Genomic DNA, 11,571 nt, shown 5'->3' with positions numbered 1-11,571 from the left:
CAAGTCCAAAACATTAATTGTTGTTCAAGATGCAAAATATGAACTTTACTTGACCATTGAAGAGAAACATTCAAAGTTAAGTGAGAGTGACCTGGACTTTGAATATATTTAAATTGTTAAATCATTATGATGACAATGAGAACAATTTAAGTAACAGAAAATTGTCCCAAATCATAATCCTAATCATCATCGTCATTACAATATCAGAATTTTAATCACAACCCGAACCAGAATCATTAACGTTTCCAAAGCGACGTTGACGAAAACGCAAAGATGAGTAAACATCAACACCGATCCTTTGAAGTTCAGGTTCTTATTTGTTATCATCATCATTATCCTTCTCATCTTATTCTTTTATCATCCTCATCATCATCATCATCATTAGCATATATCTACATGATAAACTCCCCCAGAATTATCATCAGATTTCATCATTAATCGAGTTTACGAATTTTCTTTTGTTCAATTTCAAGTTGATTTCGTATTCTCAGTCAATTTATGGAATCAAATTGCTATCATCAAGTTCATTTAAAGTGTTATAATTGATTTTCCGTGCGGACCTGATGACCTTCTCGATTGTCAAAGTGACACTCTGACACTTAACAATAGTTTCTCTCTCTCTCTCTCTCTCTCTCTGTATTATCATAACATCACCATTCATGATAATATAATTTCCTTGATTTCTTGTGGACAATAAGTTGTTGACCACAAGCAGTTGAGTTTGAAAAGTTTTTTTTTTCATTCAATTGATTGATGAGATTGGTGAATAAGGTCAAATAATGATGATAATTAGGATGATGATGCCAATGGAATCATTATCATCATGGTTTGATTATCGTGATATAATCAAATCACAATATAATATACACACTTCACTTCCTAATTGGTGTCAATTTGATGTTGACGTTTTCTCTCAGTGAGTTTTCTGGTTTCTACCTTTTTGTTAACCCAAACAATTTACTTGATTTAATTCCAATTGTTGTGATTACCGTAATAACACTCAATGTGTTAACTGTGATGGTGATCAAAGCCAAAAATAAATTGTTAAACTTGATTGAAGATATATAATCAATCAGTAATACTATTAGTATGTAATAAAAAAAAACAACTCGAAGACACTAAATTACCAATGCATCACAAATTGAATCAAATTTACAGTTAAATGAGAATGAACAATTTTTCAATCCAAAAGTTCAGACAATTGATTGACGTTGATTCTTATGTTGATGATGAGGATGAGGATGAGGATGATGATGAAATGAGAGAGAGATTTCATCATCAAGATGATCTTTATGTTCAGATGATGGTGATGATCATGTTAAGTTCATTGATGATGGTTCATGATTTTTCATCATTCAAGGTTAACATCATTTACCATCTCCAAGTTAATTTAGTTTTACTGGTTCATTAATTTGATTCCCATTTAATAAAACTGTTGATTGTTCATAATGTTTAATTCAGTTTTGAAGATATTAACATGATGAGATGATGATAACTGTTTAATTGTGATTAAAATTATGTAAGTTCAGTTTTAGTTTAACAATAGGAATAGTTCATGAACTTTTATGGTTAATTGTTACAATTAAATGATCTAAAAGTTAATTATTGCACTTTATTAACAATTAATATTATCAATCTGCTAATTGTTTATATTAGTTGATGATTTTTAATCAGCTAATCATCTTGATTTAATTGATTTTTTTGCAAATTGTGTTGTTGATCATTTGATTGTTTGGTTAATTGTTATTTTTGATTAAAATGAAAACTTTTTTTTTGTTTTAATTGTTTTCATTTTGATTAAAGTTATTAATACTTACGGAATGTGTTGATTGTTTCAACAATTAAAATAATTACGATGAAAATTATTTCTCATTGATGAAGAAATTTAATTTTAAACTAATTGAATCAATATAATAGCTAAAAATAGTCAACAATTAAGCTGATAAACTTGACAATTTAAACATTATCTGATTGGAAAGTAATTGCATTTACTGTTTAATCACAATTAAGAATTAGCTTAATTGTAATCAAATCGGAAACATGATAACCATAATGATACCTAAGGCGTTAACTTAATTGTGTATTTTTTATATTTGATTAAACTCTAATTGTGATTTTAAACACAATTAAAGGTGTTGTCTTTTAATCACAATTAACTAACAAAGGCAATAATTTAAATCTACAAGAAATCATTTATTAATAGTTTACTTGAGTATCAACAGCAACACCTTAACACTTATTGATGTATAACAATTAAAGTTAATTGTTCATTGATTGTGTTTATTACCATAGACTGAAAATCCAGATCAACAATTAAGACTCATCAAACTATTAAAAATAAAAGTTAATTGTTGTTGATCAAAATCAACCTACACCTCAAAAAAGTAAAAGTTTATTATTTTCATAATGATAACTGTTAATTTAGTTTCCTAATCACAATTAACATTTATAATTGTTGTGTTTTTGTTGTACTTGCTATTGAATAATTATCATTATGTTCAAGCTAAAACATAGTTAAGGAAAAAGTTGTTTATAATTAGCACAATTAAATTTAATTATGAATAATTATTAGACACAATCAAGCAAAAAAAGATTCATTTACAAACCAAACCTTTGAATTATTAGTTTAATTGTTATGATTAACTGTTCACCCAACAATTAAAGATGATAAATTGAAGCATATACAAGAATCAATCTAAATAAAATCGTTAAATAAATAATAAATTAGCTAAACAATTTGTTAATTGTTACAATTTTCTTGAAGTTTTTGAATAACTTTCACTTTGATTGGTAGGAAAAAGTTTAATCAGAATCCTAATTTTAATCATTACAACAATTAACTGACCGGCTACATGCATCTTAATCATCATTTACTGGTGTCAACAATAATTAAAGTTAATTACAAAGATTTTTAACTTTTTTAATTAGTCAAACAATTGCAACAATTAACGATGAACATGAAAAAAAGTTATACAAAAATAGTAACAAAAAACTTTTACTGTTACTTTTGAATCTTTTAAATTGTTGTTGATTAATATTTGCCATTAATTTGATTACAATTAAATTACAATTAACGAGACAACATTTCGTGAGAAATTAAAGTTAATTGTAATTAAGAAAAAAATGAAACTTTATTTGGTTCACAATTTGATCAACAAATTGTTACCTTTTACTTGACCATCTTTTTGATTGTTGATTTAATTATCTTTTGTGTCTGTTAAATTGTAATTAACTCTAATTTAATAATCAACAACGTATTAAATTATCATCTAAATTGTTGATTAAATTTCTGGTTTAATTTTGAATTTTTCGCCGAAAAAAAATTGACAGCAATTTGATCAATTTAATTGTAAAATTAGTTAATTGTTAATCAGCTGAGTGTCAATGAATGAGATTCAAACGATTCCAACGATTCAACAATTAAAATCATGATTTGATTAATTGTTCAACTTTTTCTTTAAATCAGTTAACTGATTCAATCAAGGAAAGTGTTAAATTGTTGAAAAAATACGTGATTAATTTAAATCATCACTAAATTGTGATCATTGTGATTAGTTAACTGATTAACTATTTCAACAACTTAGTTGGCTTGATAATTTCAACCAACAGTTAATTTCAATTTCATCAAAACCACTGATTAGAATTAAATTAAATTAACTTTTAAAGGTTAAATTGTCACGCTTTTACTAACTTAATCAGTAGTAAGAAATTTTAATTTAATTGTAATAATTAACAGTTAGTAATTAACAGAAACAAAACAAAATGTAAAACCCAAAAATGTAATTGAGATAAACCATTTTCTTGATTTAAACATAAAAACAATAATATGTAAAATAATAGTAAAAGTAACAACAATTAACAATCAGAATGATAATATTAATTATCACAATCAACTCTGGTGATGAGCACAATTAAAATTACAACAAAGGTAATCAAATTAAATCAAGGTTTTCAATTCGTATTCACAATCAGTTGAACAATTAAAACAAAAGTTAACCCAAAGGTTTAAACGATGAACCCAACAGATATTTGATAATCTGAATGGTCAGCACGTTGATTGTAACAATTAAAAATAGCAGGATAGACAATGGGTTGATTAATGGTGATGATAATAAAGATTAGGATGAGGATGAAGATGAAGATGAGGATGAGGAAGATAAATCTAAAAACAATATGGTCATCATTTTATTTCACGATGAAAAGGTTTGTCTTTTCATCTCATTTTCTTGCTTGACCTCATATACTTTTCAATGAAACTGTTCCCATTTGAAAAGATTAGGGGGGAGGAAGATAACTGACCACTAGTCTCTCTCAGTCTCTCTTACTTTTCATCTTTCTTTATCATCATTTTCATCATCATCATCATCATCATCTCACTCGAAAAGTAACCAAACAACTCACTCTCATCATCCAAATACTGAAGATGATAATGTTTACCTGAACACTACTTCATCATTTAGTTTCACTGATCTCGTTGAACCAACCAGGTAAATCTTACAATCAACTTAATCACAATCACAATCACAATCAGCTAACAATTAGTGTAAATCACAATCATCATGTTGTTCATCAATAGGATAATCTGGCAAATCAATATTGAATAAATCTTGTTATTATTATTGTGTGTTTCTGGAAAAGTTAATCAAACTTATTAATACAACAATTAAACATGTTCAATACTTAACCAATTTGGATAAACTAATAACAACAACTAATTGTTAATAATAATCATCATCATCGATTTATAATGAATTATAAATAAGTGAATTTAAGTTAATTGTTTTAATTGATCATCTTTAACACTCATCATCATTCATTTGATTAATTAATTTATAATCTTTATCATTGTTACATCTTAATTGTATTACCATGAGGATAATAAGTTGGTTAATTACGATAAGCTTATTGATTGGATTAACATTGATCCATCGGATTAACGGAAATTACATTGAGAGTGACTCATTATCCTCGTCTTATCCTCTCGAAGAGTGTAAACCCTATTCGAGGCCAGAACCGATCGCCGTCATCGAAAACGATGCCGACATCTATCTGAATGCCCTTCTATCAGTCCACTCGTCGAGTCAACGAGGTATTTATGGTTGTGGGCCAATCTCACGAAAAGGGTTGATCATTTTTCAGGCCCTTCGTTGGATAATTAGTACAATTAATCAAGAAAGAGGTACAATTAACGGCAAGAAAATCAACCAATCACTAATTCCTGGAGTTAAATTAGGTAATTATAATGATCCATATTAGAGCATCAATTTCAAATCTATCGTTAGCATAACAATTAACTTTTATCATTCTGATTGTTGGTCAATTAATTTGATTCAATTTGAATCTGTTTCTGTTTCTCATTCAATTTTAAACTGTAATTTGATTTACAAATGATTTCCGCTTAAATGTTACAATTAATTGTTTACAATTAAACAAAAACTTCCTCCTCATTTTGTATATATCAGAAGTTGAAGTAACATTTTTAATTGTTATCCAACAATTTAAATTGTCAATGATGATAGATTAATGTTAATCTCTTGTACAAACTTAATCAAAAAGTGATTAAGGTTTTGTTTTTTAATTATCGTAAATTTAATTGTCTCTTATTAACATGAAATGTAATTCAATTTAGTTGAATATTTAATTTTATCTGCTTCTTAATTGAGTCTAGTCAATTTAGTTGATTATATTAGTTTTACATCAATTAGTTACCGTTAATTAGTTAATTGTAAATTGTTAGACATTGAGTGTACACTTGTATCAATTTTTATATCCAATGAATGAAAATAAATTTGTGATTGTAATAATCAGTTAAACTAAATCAGTGATTAAATCAATCATCACTATTAATTCAAAGATATTGAACCAAACCCATGTTGACGTAATTGTTATTAACTTATACATTTGATTGTAAATAATTAAAATGACCAAGTATCAAAAAATTAACAATTTAAACTATATGATTATCATTGATTGTTGGTATTGATTATCAATTTAGATTGTTAAAACCTTGACACCTTTTGATTGATCCATTGAAACATGATTAATATTGATCACAATTAATCAAAAAATGATAATAGATTTGATCATAAATCATTGAAGATTAAGTTTTAATCCGCCAAATCTTAATCCGGTCACAAAAATTTGGACAATTAGTTGATTGTATGTACAAATAATGTTAATCATTTCCAATGGAATGCCAAACAATCAGATTCCAATTTTAGTGAATAGATTAAACAACAATTAACTAATTACCGTTAAATTTTTTTCCCAAAAGAAAATGTCAATTGTATCAACTGAAGTAGCGATCGTCAGGTTTGATTGCAAAACGAATCGTTCAACAATTTAAATCGTTGTAATAGTAATTTGATACTAACGAACATAAAGAAAAGGTTAATTGTTTAAGAATAGAATGAAAAAATCAAGTTAAATTAAACACAATTCGCTGATTGTTGTTGATTGAATGAACTATTAACTTGAGTCAAGTAATTGATAAAAAATATTGATGAGTATTGATGATGATTACCAACTTATTGGAAATTGATTTAATCGTGAACTTGAATAATTAATTGATTGTTGCTCTCTTTTAATTACAGGAATGAGAGTATATGATACATGTAATCATAAAGAATTGGGAATTAATTACTTAACCAAAATCTATTCAGTTCTTGAAAGAGGATCAGATGATTGTGAAGATAATTCCCCGATCGATTTGGGCTCGTTAACTTTAATCGACATGTTCGGAGTAACCAAAGAGCCTCGATTAATGGCCTTGGCTCGTCATTATCATTTACCGATCAATCATCTAACCAGTGAATCTCTAGTTCCACCCGAAGTGATCGCTAAGACACTTTCATCAATTGTAACCGATTTAAAGTGGACCCAAATCGCGATTATCCATTCATCCGATGAATATTCACTCCAAGTGATTAAATTGTTGGGACAATTATCGTTAAAGGATCGATTCTGTTTAACTTTGGTCCAAACGCTTCCCAAACTAATCGACGGTGAACCTTATAATGATTCAACTAAATCCTCCGATTCCGTGGCCTACATTGCAGTTTTACGTTCGGTGCTTTCAATGGTCTCAGATAATGTTCCAATATTAATCCTTGGATCAGATTTATCGGTAACCCGACTCATCGAGGTTATGTCGGAACGGATAAGCGCCATCAATAGACACCAATGGTTATTTTCAACTCCACCCGATCCAAAACTATTGGCACCTTTTGTCAATTCATCGGTTTCATTTTTCACCTTGACACCTTATCCTGGGATAATTGATTCCTTTGAGTCTGCATGGTCATCGGCTCTGAATAGTTCATCTTTAGCACCATTCTCATCTTTATCCTCATCATCAATGTCTTCATCTCCATGGCTTGATGAATATCGAGCAACATTAAACGATCAATTGATAAAAAATGATCTCGGACGAAACAATCTCGATATACTTTGGCGAACCACTCAAGTCTTACCGGTCATCCAATTAATGTACATAATTGGTCAGTCTCTTCGTGAAGCTTGGCTTAATCGGTGTTCAGGTCAGCCTGGTTTATGCCCTGATTTGGTTAAATTAACACGGAAAGAGTTTGAAGCCGATTTTATGGAATTAAAATTAGATGAAGGATTTGGTACAAGTCGAGGTCGAATGGGTGATGATCGGTTAAAAGGGTCAATTAGTGGGTCAACAACGGACGAGGGCATAAAACTTGCGCTAACAAAGTTGACATTCAATGGTGGACGAAGTTCACCTTTCGGTTCATTTGGATATTCAGGGTTATCATCTTCATCTTCAGGTTCAATAACATATCAACATATGATCTCATATGATTCATCAAAAGATTCATCACAATTGATTGATGGATCAGTATCATATCGACAATCACCATGTCCACCAGCGGGTTGTGAAAGGTGTTTAAAAGTGAGACAATCAAGGATAATTGATGGAAATCATCATAATCATCACAGTGGATCTCGAGATCTGAGTAGCAACGATCCATCAATGGTACCATCAGCATCTGAAGTTTCATCAATTCCGGTGACCAATTCATGGTCTTTTGAGAAACGTTCAGATCAATCACCTCCTTCATCTTCATCATCTTCATCAATTGCTAATCCAATTGGATCAGGATTAACTTCCCTTCGTGATCAAGAGTGTTTAGCAAGATGCACTTATTCATGGAAATATGGACACCAAAAGCCGCCATCAGCAAGCGATGCATCCAAATTCATTCAATCTTCAACTCCATCAGATATACACTTTATTCCGCCTGGTTCAGGATTTTCATGGGAGACAAAATTGGAAACCATTCAATTATCTGGTCCCTGGCACTTGACCTTAGCCATTGCATCAGCACTTGGCGTGATTCTGATCATCGTTTCTGGCTTTTATTTCCTCCTTGTTTTTCCCGTTTCAATTGGAACTACTGTCTTAGGTTATTTTACACTTTTCGGCTTAGTGGCCATGTATGGTGTTAACTTTGTCTATCTAAGTCCAATCTCATTTACTGTTTGTCTCATTCGACGGCTTGGAATGGCCTTAGCATATACTATGGTTCTTTCCGCTCTTCTCGTGAAAACAATGAACATTTGGCGATTGAAAACACTTCGAGAGACTGGAATTGAAAAGCTAAGACTAACAACACCATCGCGATTATTGTTGGTCTCCGTTTTTTTATTGAGCCTTCAAGTTATCGTAACGCTAATTTGGCTTATTTTTATTCCCCCACAACCAAACATAAAACACCAAACGTGCTCATGGCCTCCGTCACCGTCTCTTATTCAAACGGAATCAATTGTTTCCTTGGTTTATATTCTGATTCTTGGTTGTATCAATATACTTTTCGCTCTATTATCCTGGAATAGTTCATCTTCAATCCATGGGTCAAGCGTTGGTGTGGTCAACTCAACCCCGTCATCAACAGCATCGTTTGCTTCATCCGTATCACTGCCCTCAGGGTCATTATCTTCATCGCCCTCCAAAGAGGCGCGATGGATTGCCATCTCTTGCCTTTTGGTGGCTGTCGTTTGGTCCCTTTGGGCAGCGGTGGTCACTTATTCACCTAATTTGGCCCTGGTCAATGGTAATTTAACCATAGTTGTCGCTAATTTAGCTTCGGCGACGGTGCTTCTTTTGTCTCTTTATGTTCGTAAGATCTCATCTTATCTTCACGAATTGAGTAAATCTAGAGGAGGTGGAGGAGGAATGGGCAGTGTGAATGTTGGTATAAAATCGCCTCGAGGTCAATCTTCACGGGTACTTCATTCATCGTCATCTTTAGCTGGTAGTTATTACGGAACTTTACCTAAAGCTCAAAAATTATCAATCTCACTTTTCGGTCAAAGTTTAATCAATAATTCATCAGTCACTAATTCACCTTCCTCATCACCATCATCATCAACCTCTTCAGTATCCATAGTACCACCAACCGGAACTCTAACAAGTTCAATTAAATCATCATCACCACTTTCCCATGGCGGTGGTGGTGGTGGAGATCATCATAATAACCATCCCAATGGAGGAATCATATCATCAGGAGCTTCATTATTACGACGATCATTAAATCAACACATAGAAAATGATCAAGGATCAAAGGAAGGTGATAATTGTCATGGTGGTGTCGGTGGAAGATCATCAACTTTAACTAATTCAACGTTCTTGACCTCATCTAGAGGAAACTCGAAGGGCGATGTGACCATTGACGACGCCGCTTCTTCTTGTGCCTCAACTTCAGGCTCGATTCAAGTTCAAGCTGAAGATTTATACCCAATGGAGGTTTATGAAGGTTCCAATACACTACAACAACAATATCACTATTTCCCTAAATCATAAATCACTAATCAACAATTAACTCAAATTAACTGTTAACCAATTGATCCTCGTCCAAAGACAAAGGTCCAAATCCTTTGCAAATGAATATAAATGAAGGACAAGTTGACCGCTCAAAATGATTCCTAAGTCACTTTTTTAATTGTAATTGTTTTTTTCGTTTATTACAAATGATTAACTAATTGTTTTTTTAATATTCTAATTCTCCTCTTGATGATTAATCCCAACAATCAATTTAAAAATTGTTTGAACAATTTGATTACATTGATTTCGGGACAAATGTGCAAAAAAAAACATTGAGATTTTGGTTAATCAATTTTTCATCACTTAATTGATTTAAATCCAGTTCTCTGTTAATTATTAATTATCTTTGTAACTTTTTTTGCTTCTAATCTTAATTGTGTATTTTGTACCTTTCTTGAAAACAAAAGTTAATTGTTCACCTTTTTAATTAACTGTAATCATTTGATTAACTTGTTTTAATCAACCTCTTCCCAGAAAATGATAACCTTTTCATTTAAGGTTAATTGTAACAATCAAATTTCATTAATTTAACAATTAATTTACTATTTATGGCCAAGTAAATTTGTATTTTTTTAACAATCTAATTTAATTTAGTCTCATTCATTAAATTATCGGACGATTAGGTAACAATTAAACTCGTATAATTTAATTGTCCCATCGATTTAACCTTCATTCTGGTTAATTAAAAACAATCAAGTAAAAATTAATTCAAATGTATTAACCAAAACGATACACAAACAATTAATAAATTAGTAGAAAATATTTTAATCATCTCAATGATTACATGATCTTAATTGTAAACTCATTTCAATAAATTAGCAATTAGAAAGATTTACTTGATTTGATTAAAGATTAATTGTCATTCGAGAATCAAACTTTTTGTTTACAATTTAAATTACTACTCTTGGGTTAATCTATTAATCAAATTAATCCACTAGATGGAGATTTGGAAAATTTAATTTGTTCAAAATTAAATTGCTTTAAATACAAATGTTTAAGGTTGATTGTTGATCCTCCAGGTAACTGATTTAACCTCAAGTACATTGTAATTTGATTTGATTGTTACCATTAAGATTACAGTTACAATTGGAGGAAATTTGTGAACAATTTAAATTTATTTAATCAACGGATTATAAATGTAATTACAGTAAATCAACTAATCCTAGAAACGTAATATCCTTAATTTGATTTAATTTTTGGTTTGTTAATCATCCTGATCATCAGTTTGTTTTTAATTAATTTTACTTGACTTTGAGTGTGACTTTTTTTTTTAATTTGATTGTTTTGTCCTAATCAATTTTCATTGTGACAATTAAAATCTACCATGGAATCAATCAATTATGGTGGTAATTACATGGAAACCGAATTATCTGATTCAATTGTGCTCATTGAGGATTTGCCTGATTCCAATGGTGATTCAGTTAATAAACTTTGTGATTCTGATAAAGTTTATCATTCCTGTTATATTGGTCGTCGGGATAATCAGCCTGAAGATGGTGATGACGATAATGGTGCTGGTGAGGCCATTTCAACGTCCATGAATGAACGAGGTACACCTGATGGTAAATCGGACACGGATGTTGACGAAGATGAAGATGTTGTCCAGAAAGAAATGGCTTCGGTTACTTTGAGAAATGACGAAGATGAAGATGAAGATGAAGATGAAGATGAAGATGAGGATGAGGATGAGGACGAAGAAGAGGAAGAGGAAGAGGAGGGAG

The 11,571-nt window shown here is 30.6% G+C and overlaps 1 protein-coding gene across 1 annotated transcript; it reads left to right on the top strand.

The window, feature by feature from the left end:
• Positions 1-4,457: 4,457 nt before the first annotated feature.
• On the top strand, positions 4,458-10,609 carry LOC128393990 (probable metabotropic glutamate receptor mgl-1). The gene is made up of 2 exons (XM_053354227.1): positions 4,458-5,233; positions 6,594-10,609. Exons 1-2 carry the CDS (start codon positions 4,870-4,872, stop codon positions 9,827-9,829), a joined length of 3,600 nt encoding a protein of 1,199 aa, XP_053210202.1. The 5' UTR covers positions 4,458-4,869; the 3' UTR covers positions 9,830-10,609.
• Positions 10,610-11,571: the final 962 nt, after the last annotated feature.

This window comes from Panonychus citri, unplaced genomic scaffold, assembly GCF_014898815.1.
Source record: "Panonychus citri isolate SS breed McGregor unplaced genomic scaffold, ASM1489881v1 Contig00139, whole genome shotgun sequence".
Taxonomy (NCBI): Eukaryota; Metazoa; Arthropoda; class Arachnida; order Trombidiformes; family Tetranychidae; genus Panonychus; species Panonychus citri.
The sequence above is the reverse complement of the archived record's forward strand: the minus strand, read 5'-3'. Positions and strand labels throughout refer to the sequence as shown.

Excerpts from the sequence above, each read along its gene's own strand:
- LOC128393990 (XM_053354227.1), top strand. The coding sequence starts at position 4,870 with ATGAGGATAATAAGTTGGTTAATTACGATAAGCTTATTGATTGGATTA. Across the intron at positions 5,234-6,593 it reads AATTCCTGGAGTTAAATTAG|GAATGAGAGTATATGATACA; the intron begins GTAATTATAATG and ends TTTTAATTACAG.